Genomic DNA, 14,991 nt, shown 5'->3' with positions numbered 1-14,991 from the left:
AGTTATGACTAGGATGCACTCGGTTTCGTTTGTTTTTGCGCATTAATCCTCGCTCGAGCTTTGTTACGCAATGTGTACATACGTAATTTTACCCGCTACCGGATGGACGAGCGGCTCTCTTTATTTCTTTTATATTTGGACAATCTTGCCCAACACTTTACGTAATTCCAGGACTAAAGCGACGTTTAATGTTTTGCAATTTTTTCGATATTCTGCGACACAGTCTTGTGCGCAGTTGTATTGACCTACCATAAAATTTTTAAAGAGTAGAGTTGCTTCCATGTATGTGATCGGATACAATATAAACAAGTTTCATCGTTTCATTTAAATAATGAAAGAATTATAAGAATACGAAGAATTGTTTTGATGAATGTATTAATATTTCGATTATTGTGGTAGGATTGTGATTAAATACATATTTTTCTCTTTAAGACGAAACGTCTTCTACAATGTTACAATTAAGCAACCCTGAATACAAAAAAATATCACAATCAGTCGGTTGTGATATTTTTTTGTATCAATAATAATTGGATTAAAAAATGGCAAGAGTCCAAAAAATTGGAAGCGCAATCACGGTATAATTGTAGTTCTTTTTGTAGTACATTTTAAGAGAAAGTGTAGTCATTATTGGCGAGCATTCGATTTCCCATTACATAACTCGAAATTTTCAAAAGCGATATTTTTATTTGAAAAGCATAATTCAATTACTAAGTTGAAAGTATGTGAATGCATTAAAAGGAATGAGTTCACACAAATTCTTGGTTAACTTGCATACAGCGCCACAGCAATTTGGCGCCATCCTACTTTCTTAATTATTTACCGGTCGCTATGATATACAATTACTGATTTACTGAATATCCCTTGACCACATTCAATCAGCCGAAAGTTCGCATGTCCAGTTTTCGTATAATTGTTATCAATGTCTCAACAAATAACAAACGTTGATTTCTTAAAGATTTTTATTATTATTAATTAGCTTTAGATATTTTATAAAAATCTATTGACATATTTAAAAAAAAAAAAAACAATTATTCAAAATAATGTGTCAAAGAAAGCGTTATTGTTAAATGATTGTAAATTTAATAAGTTCAAGGTATCTTTATGTATGTAACCCATATGAAAAACCCATATTAAGTGCTATATAATCGTGAGGTATGCGTTTGACACATAGATAATATAGTTATGGGTCCAAGGGTCTGTCAAGGGTGGACTATGCGATTACTATCACTATTTGAGGCAGAATCTGTAGACAAACAATATTGGCCTTGGAACGGTTTGATGGGCGTGTGGGTGTGTGCGGTGGAAAAAGCCGTTCTGCCTGAATCAGTGAAGACCGCGTATCTGTGCCAAGGCAATGGCGCGCCCGTATATTGATAACGATGCAGCCTTCTGCATGTGACAAAAGTAACAATATATATTTTTTTTAAGTTTCTTTATCGTTATCTGTAGTCTAATTATTGTATTCTTAATACATGTGCCATACGGACTAAGTCAATATTATTTTCTAGAACCTACGATTGGAATGCGCAAATTGAATTTCAGAAAATATTACGAAGTTAATTTATATTTATAGGGTTTCTCAAAAATAATGAATATTATAATTAATATATCAACAGGGTTGCCAGACGATATAAATTAGATTCGGCATTCAGTTAAGTCAAACATTTTTGTCATAAAAGTCGGACAGATTTTTAGAGCCAAATAGATGTTTATATTAAATGACGATATTGTGGTTATAAAGCTGGACTTTTGTAATATCCGGTATTGCCTTCTCTCTCTCTGTATACATGCTATTCCCTCTAACAAAGTGTAATATTCTAACTAGCCTAATTTAAGTCAGGCACGTAAATGGACCGAATGTCCTGTAAGAAAAGACTCAGTCAAAAATGGACATTTGGCAGCCCTAAGTTACAGGTGAAAATTTTAATAAGCTTACTAGAACAAGTTATCAAATGTTGTAAGAGGTATTAATTTATTTGGCAAATAGTAGACAATTCGGGCAAGAAATTAACCTGACCTAAATGTTTAGTTGCTCAAGCACATTATGTTTGATAAAATTATGTTCACGTTGCCCAATTATTGCTGCACCTACACGGATCTACATATACACTTACCTATGAGGTATAAATCCATTTGCTTATAGTAACGCTTGGGTTGTTTGTATCTACTTGGACAACCAAACATATTCAGTGTAGTATTTAATTTACAAAAAGAGCTACAAATAGCCTTAGGTTTTAATAGCCTTAGCATCGATTGATATAATTTTACTGTCTTTCGTTGTTTTGAATTTTAATTTAATTTTTAGAAATTATTCAATTTTTCGGAGGAAGGTTCAAGCTGATTCAATCACGCTGCTTCAATGTTGGTTGGTTGATACACAGATGGCAGAATTTTATTAAAATGCAGGTTTCCTCATTACGATTTCCTTAACCACCGCGCACAAAATGAATTATAAAAACATATTAAGCACATGGAAATTCAGTACTGCTTCAATGGGCTTAAACCCTTCTGTGGCCTCAACCCAGCAATAGAACATTTACACGATGTTATTTAATTACATACTTTTTTTACAATTAAATTCATCGTCAGACCACCAACTGGGTTCGGTTATTGATTTTTGGTCAATAAATCTCATTTGCATCATGGAGATGGGAAGTTCTCAGTGTTTCACTGTTATACCTTGAAGAGCTGATAGAGCCTGTAGGTAGTGGTGGATCTTGTAACTAATTTCTCTCTCGGATACCCATCGTATTGAGTCAAAATCAAAACCTTGTACTTGGTAGGAAGGAGATTTTTGTCCATCGATATTTTAAGTTTAGCGCTGGACCCCTCAATATTTTACTTAACCTAGACTACACCACTCGTTCAAATTGATTTTCGATTTAGTCATTTTTTAAGTAGTCCAAAACAAATAAATATGGTTTACGAAACGAAAAACGGGTTAAAAACAACTAATATATTTATTGTAAATGTTCTGAAAAACGGCGTCAGGTAATACTAGTAAGTAAATATGAAGACAGGAAATAAAATCTGCTTAGATGCTACGAGCTTTCGTAGAATTCATATAACAGTATAAATTTTCTCAACAGGATGTTTTTGTTACTCTTGACATTTGATCATCAACTTTCATAACACAGGATGCGTACGTTATGAAAATAGGAGTTTATTTATTATAATTTATTTGTGACAAAATATGTTTAGGTAGAATGCATCGCCATTGATGTGATAATCAGCCTGCATGCGACGTTCGACCATGTGCCACGTCCTAGATAGATGCCTTATTTATAGGACTGTAGTATTACAAAACTGTGCTAATACAATTTCATTAATCATATTATTGAAGGTCATCATATGTATGTCATGTAGATATGTCCCTCTGTTTGAAAGGTAGTAATTGGTAGTAACTATGTTATTTTTAAATATTTAGAAAGACGAAAATAATAACCTTAAAAACCTATAGTATAAAAGTGATTGGTACAAAACATTAATCGCTCAGTTCGGCTCACGAGAAACAAAGAACGATCACTTTCCAAGATTAAGTGACTTATGTATGTATGTTTGGAGACGAATAAGGATGCGAGTTAATTCGATTTTTAAGATTTTCGAAAAATAATACGAAAGTTAAGAGATTAATTGGTATGTAAGATAATAAGAGAAATCAATAAAAACACTTGATATGAGAGTTGAGACAGAAAAGTTACTATTCAATGAAAGACAAAAGAATAAAAATGAGAACGTAATTGATAAAGGTAAAAATAAACTTGTGTTCAAAGAACTCAAAAAGAAAGCGAAAGTTGCAGTAGAAGTTTGTACAGTTGCAGCGCAAGATCAGCCACAAAAATAAATCCTAACGCTAGAAACTTAAAATATAACAGAAACCAAAGAATTAAACATATTTCACATGTAAATTATACTAAAGATGAAGAAGTATAATGCAGAAGACTGCAATACTTATCAAGAAATAAAGCTCTTATTATTTAACATAATATGAAAGTATATGAAAAAGTTATCGAGATATACTTGAGAAAGGAAAGTGGTTTGGTTTGGAAAACCAGTTAGGTTTTACGCCCATATCACCGAATAAAGGAATATATCGCCTCGGTATCATCGCGGTATATTAAGGCTGTTTAATCATGATTTAGTACTCATCAGTGATGATGTGCTATTCTTTAAAACATATTAGAAAGATTGTTTCAAAAACGAACAAATATTAGACAGTAAACTTATTGAGAGTCGAGATGGCCTAGTGGTTAGAATGCGTGCATCTTAAACGATGATTGCGGGTTCAAACCCAGTCAAGTACCACTAAATTTTCATGTGCTTAATTTGTGTTTATAATTCATTTCGAGCTCAGCGGTGAAGGTAAACATCGCGAGGATGATGTGACCTGTATCATGCATGTGTCTACTTTCAACTAAATTCTGCCAAATGTATATCAACAAACAGCGTTGTGGAATATGCTCTTCAAAGGGAGAGGAGGCCTTAGCTGATGAGTTGGAAATTTACAGGCTGTAACTGTGTGTTCAAAAACAAACAAATATTGGTTTGAAACTTAGGAACAAAATTGGACACATGTTAAGTTTTCAATCGTTTTTTTCCGATAGCACAAATACTCTTCTTATCTTCTCCGTCTTTCGGTAACTCGGTTCATTGATACAGAACGATAGCGAATAGACATAGTAAATAACCAGTCTGACAAGGTGAGCAAGCTAAGCGGATTACTGGTGATGTATAGTACGAAGTGTTAACCACCATTTAAATTTGATATATCAATCAGGTCGGTAGTTTTCTGTGATCTGGAAAACAAAAACCAAAATTAACCTTTCTATAACGTTAGTATAATCTGTAGCTATCGTATAGCTGCTATATGTAAAAAAAAAATATCCCTGACTTTATCATTCAATGTTTTACAATATTGAATAAGTTAAAAAAATTATACCTTTATAATATTAATTAGTTGTAACTGTTTAATACAATCGTTACAAATTCTTAAAGAAATCGTAAATGTCCGGTATATTTGAATTTTATGCGTATCCAATTTGCAGAGTTAAGAGGTCAAAGAAATATACGCTTCAATAAAGATGTTTATTACATAATCGTAATATAAAAAAATATTAGACAGTTTTACGGATTTTTCCTTATTACTTAGAAGTATTGCATGAATAATTAATAAAAAGATAAATAATGTATAATTTTAAAGTTGTTAAAATACAGTCGAAGCTGCAACAGTTATAAACGGTATCGTATTGCATTGCATTTTTATATGGTTCATTTTGAACCTTATAAATAAAAGTTATTTATTAGAGTACTGCTTGGTCTACGAACAAACTAAAATATCAATATAATAAAAAAAATATCAATAATAATAAAAGCGAATTTTCAATTAATACAAAAAAAAATGTAATAATGTCTAAATCATTTGTTGTACAGTACATCTCACACATAAAAGTAAATCTCAAATATTGGGTATATTATAAGTTTTACTTTAGTAATATTTTGCGATATTAAAACGCCTACATATTTTTATATAGCAATTTTTATATGATGCATATAATAGTTTAAAAAAATAAGTACATTTCGATTTTTAATTTTTTTGAGTAATGATGTTTTAGTTAAAAGTCATGAGTACATCATGACTTTTAACTAAACTTAAACCATACACAGTTCTACCCTTAGAAATTTGTAAGTGTTATTGGTAATTAAAAAGTTAAATATAATTTTTTTTAGTGTATCTATCCACAAAGGTTTGAACTACCGATTGATTTATTACGATTACTTTTTCACCCCCCAACGGCCATGAAATGTTAAAAATAAGTAATCGCAATAATATTAAGACCTAAAAAAACCAAGTTAAGTGTGATTGCTATTTAAAATCGATAAAAGTCACGCTCGCTGCAGAAATAATTAAAAAATAATATTCATCAAACAGTATCAAGGAGACATTCCACCAACGCGCATACGGATATTATATATGTATTATGTCTGAATTATTTCATACATATTGTGTTTTATGATGTAATCTTAAAATATTTTATTATTATATAGCGCCTGATGAAATTTCGTTATTAAGGTTATTTCGAAAAGTTACACTTCGTTTTGTTTCCTCCTAAATTATTATATACATTTACTGTATTAAAAATGTTCATTTATTGTATTTTAAATAATATTTGATAAGTAATTAAACAAAATATTTTTCAAATTGTTAGACCCTTGAAATTTGGTTTAGCTCAAATTCTTTATTTAACTTTGCTCGAAATTAAGTGTATCTCTAAACGTTTACTTAATGTTGTTATTTTTAAATACCTGACGATAAAATACAACTAATACTTATAAAATATAAAAAAAATGTATTTAATATAAAACAAATGAAAGATAAACAAAGGATTTATTTTGAAGAAATAATTTCACCGTGCATTGTGTCTCGTTTATAAAATTCGGTAGAGTCGAGATCGATAGAAAAAAAAATTACTTATACTAATATACTAATATACATTATAATTTAAATATTTTACCCTTTTTTGATATTGTTTAAAAAGATTATAGCTTGAGAATAGTAAAACCAATGAATTTTGAATTATTTTGTTTTAATTCAAGATCTTTTTTTGCATATTATCAACTGAGCTTGATAGCATAAAATTTAGTTTGTGAACTAACTAAAACTGTAAACTTAAATAAGTGAAATGTCGATAATAACCTTTCGATAGGTTTAGTGCAATTAAGTTTTAACGTATATACTGATTTATCTGCGTATTGGCCATTGCATGTCAGCCGAGATTAGCGTCCCACATGAAAGGAAAAAATGGTAATAATTACAGCATTAACCGATAATGATTCTGCTGAAATTACCTTGTAACTGTTAGGAATTTATGGCGATTTATAGCATAAAATGGGAGGTGCGAGCCCGTGTGGTGCACATCGGAGGCGATTTTACCAGGACTAAGTGGAGCAGCTTGAGTGAAAGCGGAGATATTTCTTTCTCTGTCCGTCTTCAAGTCGCGCTGCACGGATTTGCTAGTGATCACTCGTTTTCCTCTATCAACACGGGACCGACTTACTGCTGTGAGTTTTTTTTATTAATTATGTATAGTGATAATGTGTTTATAATTGTGAAGTGAACCAGCTTTAAAGAAAAGAGACAATTAGTAAAAGAAATAGAAATGGCCAGCCTTAGAAATATTTATTTTAAATAATTTGCTTTAAATTTAATTGTTATCAGTTTAGTCTTGTTTGGAGGAAACTGGTTCTTGGGTTTAATATTTTGTAAGTATTATCAAAAGCGCGGACGTGCCAGGCTCAGTTGTTCGTTACGGTAAAATATTCTTATTATATATTTTATTTAAGATAATTGCATAGGAAACAGATTCAATAAAATTTATCGCATACTATTATTTCTGAACGGCTAAAAAATATAGGAAAAAGGGGGAGTGAATAATTTGAACAAAAAGTTACAAATATATCTGCCGTATACCGTTAAGTTAGAGCTTTCTACGCACAGCTTTATAAAAATAAATTAAGCTGTCAAGTAATTGAACGTATAAATAAAACGTAATTATAATCTGTGGTCATTTAATATTTATAAAAAAAAGTTGCCAAAAAGTTTCGTTTCGCAACACACCGTTCCAAAAATAAAATAAAATTTACGATTAAGTACATAAGAAATGACCTACAATAACTGCTTTCTATTGACCATTTTATAGAGGTACAGGAAAACTGGCAACTCTCTCCTAGAACGAGTCGCAGGAATCGATGTTAACTGCATACAAAACATAGCGTGATTTATTTTTATTCCAATCACGATTCCACGTGTGATATAATCGTAAACATTTTACTATTAACCATCGGGGTACCTTGTAGAGCGACTTTGAAAGGAATTGTCGTAGAGTTGAGATAGAGACAGGATTTTTTTTTTATTATATTTTATTTAATTTTTTAACATACTTTTATTTATTTTCACATATTGAGTCGATATTAAAATGTTTAATTTTTGCACATAATATAATTTATAGATCAAATCTTAATCATAAATTAAGTATAAACATGTATTAGAAACAATATACAAAATTATAACAGGTATATATATTATTTAAACATTTAATAATATATACTTAATTGAACATCATGTAGAAATATACAATGTATATGTACAAATATACCTGACTGACAATGATTGACTGAATGATTGTAATGTTTTGCTACTGCCTTAAATTAAGTAGCAAATGCTTCTGTAAATTTTTACGAATCAACGAAGTCCAAATTTTGAATATTTCAAGGTTTTGCATGGTAAAATTAATGCACAATTAGATAACTTAACATAACACTTAACATAATTTACAAATATAATTATACCGGCATTATTTTCTCTACAATAATTACAGTTCGTTGTACTAGTAAGTAATGTTTTCCTTTAGGATTTTCCACAGATATGCAGGCTTAATGTTTATAAATGGTTTGGCATATATCCAAATCGAAAGCCTAGGCAAAGTTCCAGTGTAATATCATAAATATGTAGGAACGTGCTTTACATAATTAGATACCTGTTGAGTTGCATGTAGTATTTTAAAGGTTGATACGATAATTAATTATAATACTTCAATAACTATTAACGTAATTTATTTTAAAATTGTGAAAAAAATAAAATTTTAAATAAGAAGTAAGATATATTGGCCACCTATTAGTAAGTAGTAGTTGTCCATAGACAATGCTGTCATTGTCTATGGACGATGGTCCAAGAAATGTAAACATTTCCTTAATTTTGGGAACTTTGGAAACTAAGCTGTTTTGATGTATGACCCAGCCGCGCTTGCTCTAAGAGCTACCACGTTTTACAATTAAAAAAATACAATAATAATTATTATGATTTAATTGCCTTATTGTTATCTACACAATACTGTACAGTAATCTTATTTAACTTGTGTATCTTGCTCTAACGATTTGGCTCAAATTTTGTATTTAGATAATGTTATCCGTTTCGATTTTGTGTATATATGTTACTTTCCTGAAAACCGCAAAATTCGACAGCAAAAAAGATATTTTTTTAAAAAAACGTTTTAAAAAAGGGCCAATTGAAGCTTGGTCGCCCAGATACTATTTATTTAACGAGCAAAAATCTCTTACAATCATTATCATTATCAAGTGCTAATTCCGCAAATACAACAAAAACGTGTTTAATCGAGCTGATGATACGCATGATCTTAACGGTACTCGGATAACGAACAGTTTTTACCGGTTTCCAAGTGTCCTTGATTCATACAAGATTACTAATTGAATTTGTACCGCATTGTAATACTTCTACAAAAAAAAAAAACAATTTTAATTATTTTTACATACGAGATATTATATTTTATATTATAAGTGTTATGTTTAAATATTACAAAAACAGACAAATAAACTAGACAAAACGTATGTGATTATTTCATTCTATTTTCGTTTAAGGATATTTTTTTATACAAATTCGTATATTTTTTAATGTGTATCCATTGGTCTTATTTTAAAATATAACGTGATCTAGATTGGCTAGAGCTTCATAGATTTAATTTCAGAAGAAAGAGTTGCAATTCAATAAGTTAATATTATATATATTTCATGTAATCGAGTTGTAATAGCCTAAGTTAGGCGGTTTAATACTAATAATTTATTTTAATGGCAGGAAAACATGCACTGGCTTATACCTCTCGTCTGCCTGATTGGCGCTACGAGCTGTCACAATGTTGGTCACAATACCAAGGCAGGGCCGCCTCCTCCCCAGGAAAAAGGCATCGTTGACTGGATCAACAGTTGGTTAAGCACTTCCTCTACCACATCGAGGCCTTCCATGGAGTTACCGCCAGACGACTGTCCTACATGCCGTTAGTATTTTATTTAAGTTTCATGATTTTTAAATTAAACTAATTTGTTTATTTCTACGTCTAGAAGGGTGATTTGTTGATATTCATTATTAATATTGAGATCTATGCGTATAAGGTACCCGGATTAAAACTCTCGAGCTTGAGATTAAAATAGAAATATTTTTTGGTAATTTTATAAACAGCCTCATTATTGTTCAAAAAATAGTATGTTCGCGCCATTCTTATCAAAATAAAATATTGGTATTTTAAAAACTTTACGTTTTCATGTTCAGCTCGAACTTAAGGTTTGTCTCGTTATGATATACATATATTGTTTTAAAGTTATATGTGTATAATTGTTTGTATATATACAAATAATAACATACGAATATATGGTTTGAGATATTGCATAAATAATTTTGTTTTCCATGGCTTCCAATGTTTGTTAATCAAGTAATCAATGTTGTGGATAACTTTTCATATTTTATTACAGAGTGCGGTATCGCTAGAACTCGTAGGCGAATTGTGGGCGGGTACGAAACTAAGAAGTTGGAAATACCGTGGATAGTTGTGCTGATGTACAATGGAAGATTCTACTGTGGTGGATCGATGATCAACGATCTATATGTTCTCACTGCCGCGCATTGTACTTCTGGGTAAATATCTTGTGAACATTTTTTAGATTATAAATAATAATAATATGGATAATCTGAGATAAATGTAAGGTACAAAAAAATGTGGTAAAAGTGTGACTGATTTTTGTGTCTTTTTAGATTCCGCAAAGAGAAAATGTCAGTAAGATTTTTGGAACATGATCGTTCTGTTGCCAATGAGACTAAAACAATTGATAGAAAAGTTGCCGCCATTATTCGTCACCTGCGCTACGACCCTGGCACTTATGACAACGATATCGCCTTATTGAAGTTAGACAAGAGGGTAATAAATTTATTAAACTTATAAATTATATATTCCTTAAGAATTATTAACATAATTATATACTGTACAATATATAGGAATTAGAAATCACTCTTGTCCAAATGACGGTCTAGCGTGGAATAATAGCAATAATGCCAGCAGAAGTTGCCTATTGAATGGCAATATCGAAAATTCCTCTAGGTGATGCTAATGTCTGGATGGTGATGATCACACCATCAGGTTGTCCATTCACCTAACAAAACGATATAAAAAACGAAAACAATTGACTTTTATATTCTCATTTTCGTCACTTAAGTAAAAGAAGAAGAAGAAGAGCAGCACATTTATGTACCACGGCTGCAGAGTCGGATTTAAGGTCCTGGAGGCCCTTTTGCCATAAAAAGGGGAGATTATTATTTTACAAATTAATTTGAACATTATCATTTGTGTCAATCGGGTTTGTCAATAATATGTGCACGCTTTGTATTATTCACTTTTAAAACAATAATTAATAATATAATTATAATTTGGCTATATCTAGATCTAAACATATATTACATTAAATTTGTTAACTCGTCGGAATCCCATTTGTTTGTGATTCACTTATGGAGGCTCCCAAGACAGTTGCTCCGCTTACACTCCCCTAAATCTCAACTTTAGGAAAAGTTTTGGTTATGTAATTATTCGATTCGAGAGAAAGCTTTGGCCCAGTCTTGGCTGTAACTTTACTATTCCTGGGTTATACCTGCACCTAGGGAATTCGTAGGTATTTATAGCACTACCAAAAATATTTTATAGCATTCATTTTTTATTAACAGGTAGATCTTAGTACAGCTCTTAAGAGTGCACGTGTTGATGAAGTTGAAGGGGATCAAGATACAGGAATACGACCCGTATGTCTGCCTGCTGCTGGGGACTCGTACAGCAATTATACCGGCTTGGTGGCCGGTTGGGGTACTACTGAAGAAGGGGGTAGTGTCTCAAACACGCTCCAAGAGGTATAAATAACATTAATCAAATTGTATATGTATTTATATATTCATACCCGTAGTATGTACAAAACTCGTCTCATCTAAATGTATATAAGAAATGAGAAAATTGAGCTTCTGACTTACACATACAATAAGAATGAAATTGAATTGCTATTCTATAGGTGCGTGTGCCAATAATTTCGAACACGGAGTGTCGCAAGACGGCTTACAAGCAACGCATAACAGAGAATATGCTGTGCGCGGGCGAGGAGCAGGGCGGGCGCGACGCGTGCCAGGGGGACTCCGGCGGGCCGCTGCATGTGCTCAACTCCACTGACAAGTACCAGATTGTTGGTGAGTCAACACGTATTCGTGTATAGTGTTCTATTGGAAGTTTTGATTTGAAGTTGGTGTTGCTTGCGTTCACAATGACATTGATGAAATTAAAAAAGTAGGTATCAGTTGCAATATCAGTTGCTTATATACTTATATAGTCTATTCCAATCTAAGAAGGAATAAAGATCAACAAATCTAGTTTTACGTATTCCGTTACGTAAACCGTTCTCGATTAAGATATATTTATTTATAATCAACACCATTCCACTTAAACACTTATATCCAACGTCTTAACGCATTTTTTTCACAAATCGCGTCTCGATGTCTAATGTTGTTTATTTTAGTTTTGTCCTCTTGTGGTTGTAAGAGGCTATAGTTCTATATGTGTTACCCCTATATAAGTAGAATCACCAAAACCTTTAGTACCTAAACGTACTTGTTTGGAATATGTTAAACCAGTAAAAGCTTAAAAATTGTCTATGAGGAAAGAAGTCTTTGATCAGTTCTATACTTATAGTTGACCCATTATATTGTAAAAATCTCATTTTTCAAAAAACTTTTATGCTCCTTCTAAATATATGATAAAATTTGTCTATTAGTAACTGAATGACACAATATAAAAATAAAATTATAATGTTCAAGTTTCTCTGATTGAAGTATGACTTTGATTAACATTACTATACATATCATAAATTGCTAGGATTATTTTTATCAAAATTATATTAATCTTGTATAAAGTCCTTGATAGCACTGAAAGTTAGTATTGAAGTTCATAAGATTAAAAACATGATTTCTATGCCCGTTTTTGACCATAAATAACAAATTGATAATGATTTTCATATCATACATATTTGCACAAGATTTCAATAATTGAACAAAACAAATGTTCTGATAAAACATTTGCTGTAGGAATAATTTAAATTAAGAGAAAATTATATTGTTTCAGGTGTTGTGTCATGGGGTGAGGGATGTGCACGACCAAACAGGCCGGGAGTGTATTCCCGAGTCAACCGCTACCTAACATGGATTAAAAGCAATACTCGGGACGCTTGCTACTGTCAATAGGATTACTTATTAATAATTACTATTTATATTTATTTATTGATCAATAAAGTTCTCTAAGATGATGTTATTTTGATGAGTATTTTTAGTAAGCTTTAAGGTTTTTGGGTACTCTATTATATACCGCAGAATATAATGAATGGATATAAAAAAAAATCTACATTAATTTGACACTATTTTATTTCTACAATGGCAATAATTAAAGTAATGGAATTATGAAGTTATTGTAGTCAGCCAACTATGATAAAAAAATCTTTTAAGACATATTTTATAGTATTTATCATATGTTATAGTATTCCAAAGCAAGATTTTTACTTTAGTACATAAATAGGATTAAAAAATACTAATAAATATTGTTGGTACTTTAAAGTAAGATGAAAATATTTATATTAAATTTACAATTAATACTTATTGTGGTTGAAACATTCTAATAGATTTATAAATTTATCAGTTTTATATAATTTTTCTACTGGTTACTACAACATCAAAGTGGTAGGTGCAATATGTCAATGTCTTTAATATATGACTGCGTCCAAGTGACTTTAGAAAGAATATTCAATTTTAAACTATCACATAGAGTAATAAATTATGGTCTTAAAAGCTAAAATTTTTAGGATTGCTAATGAATATAATGACATCAGTAAAAGTTTCTCAGAAATGTTGAAAGTTGTGACAGCATCAAATGAGTAGTCTCGATAGGATTCAAGCCAGGATTGTAAGGGTTTCTAGAGTCCGGTTCCGTCGAGGTTGTGGTCTCTTCAATTACTTCATTGCCCTTTTTAACAATTCTACGAGTTTCTATAGTGCCATCGGGTTTGGTGACACTTGTTGTTATTATTGTTTGGCAAAATGATCTCCCAGGTACAAGAGAACCACTAAATGGAGTATGAGGCACTATTGGTCCATCTTCTTTCTGTTGCAGTAAGCCAGATATTTCGTTTGAAGATATCTTACCATCTAGATCGGTGTCTTCCTTGGGATAGTTATATTTATCGTGATAACCAGGTTTTAAATAATAATCTCTGATGCGATTGCTATCGAAATTCTCCGGTTCATTCTCTGATGATGGAAAATCTGTCATAGTTCCGAAAGATTCAAGATCATCGTGGCCCAAAAAGGCTTTCATATCTCCAAATATACTGCCGAAACTGCTAAACATATCATGCATATGTTTGGCAAATTCACGATGCAATTCTAACGGATTGCTGTAAACATCTATTTGTTGCTGTCTGGTGTAAAGTTCATCACCGTCATCATCGTCGTCCGACCCCCATATAGGGTTGCGAAAGTCATTCCTTGGAGGCTCAGGTCGTATTCCCAAGAATGACCTAATTCTATCCATAAACGTATAATCAGACATTTTGTCAAGCACTCGATGATTTTATTGTGGTCGCAGTAATATTTTTAATGTTTTTATTTTTCAACTGTATTGTATTGACTTTTTTCTATTGCGCAACAAACAAATAGTAAAGTTATGTCAACATTTGATTGATCACAGACTATACATTATCTCTACAATATGTGATACTCTTTAAATCAGAATGGCGATAAAAAATATAATAAATATTCAAATATCTAAATTATATGTAAATAACTACTCATTAATATTTCAAAATTGAATGACCGCCGTACAATGCAATTTTTATAAAATTTTAATTATGACCTTAAGCCTCCTATACACTGGGACAAACTTTCGAAGATAATAATTGCCATTAAGAAAATTAGACTAGTGATAACTGTAAGACTAGTTGAAAAGCGTTAGTTATTAATTTGTAAATGTACTCTTTTATTCACATCCAGATGATAGATTCAAAACATCGGGATTGATGTTATTAAAATGAATACATTTTTCGAATTGGTATAATAACGTATAACAAAGTATA

At 31.2% G+C, this 14,991-nt stretch overlaps 2 protein-coding genes across 2 annotated transcripts; one reads left to right on the top strand and one right to left on the bottom strand.

The window, feature by feature from the left end:
* Positions 1-7,042: 7,042 nt before the first annotated feature.
* LOC125067236 (trypsin-1-like) lies at positions 7,043-13,142 on the top strand. Its single transcript, XM_047675712.1, has 7 exons — positions 7,043-7,059; positions 9,647-9,845; positions 10,318-10,480; positions 10,598-10,760; positions 11,558-11,737; positions 11,893-12,064; positions 12,993-13,142. The coding sequence occupies exons 2-7, from the start codon at positions 9,653-9,655 to the stop codon at positions 13,109-13,111; spliced, it is 990 nt and encodes a 329-aa protein (XP_047531668.1). The 5' UTR covers positions 7,043-7,059; positions 9,647-9,652; the 3' UTR covers positions 13,112-13,142.
* A 128-nt stretch (positions 13,143-13,270) lies between these two features.
* Positions 13,271-14,586, bottom strand: LOC125067238. The gene has a single exon (XM_047675714.1). It carries the CDS (start codon positions 14,466-14,468, stop codon positions 13,746-13,748), a length of 723 nt encoding a protein of 240 aa, XP_047531670.1. The 5' UTR covers positions 14,469-14,586; the 3' UTR covers positions 13,271-13,745.
* Between the last annotated feature and the right edge of the window lie 405 nt (positions 14,587-14,991).

This window comes from Vanessa atalanta, chromosome 11 (genome assembly GCF_905147765.1).
Source record: "Vanessa atalanta chromosome 11, ilVanAtal1.2, whole genome shotgun sequence".
Taxonomy (NCBI): Eukaryota; Metazoa; Arthropoda; class Insecta; order Lepidoptera; family Nymphalidae; genus Vanessa; species Vanessa atalanta.
The sequence above is the reverse complement of the archived record's forward strand: the minus strand, read 5'-3'. Positions and strand labels throughout refer to the sequence as shown.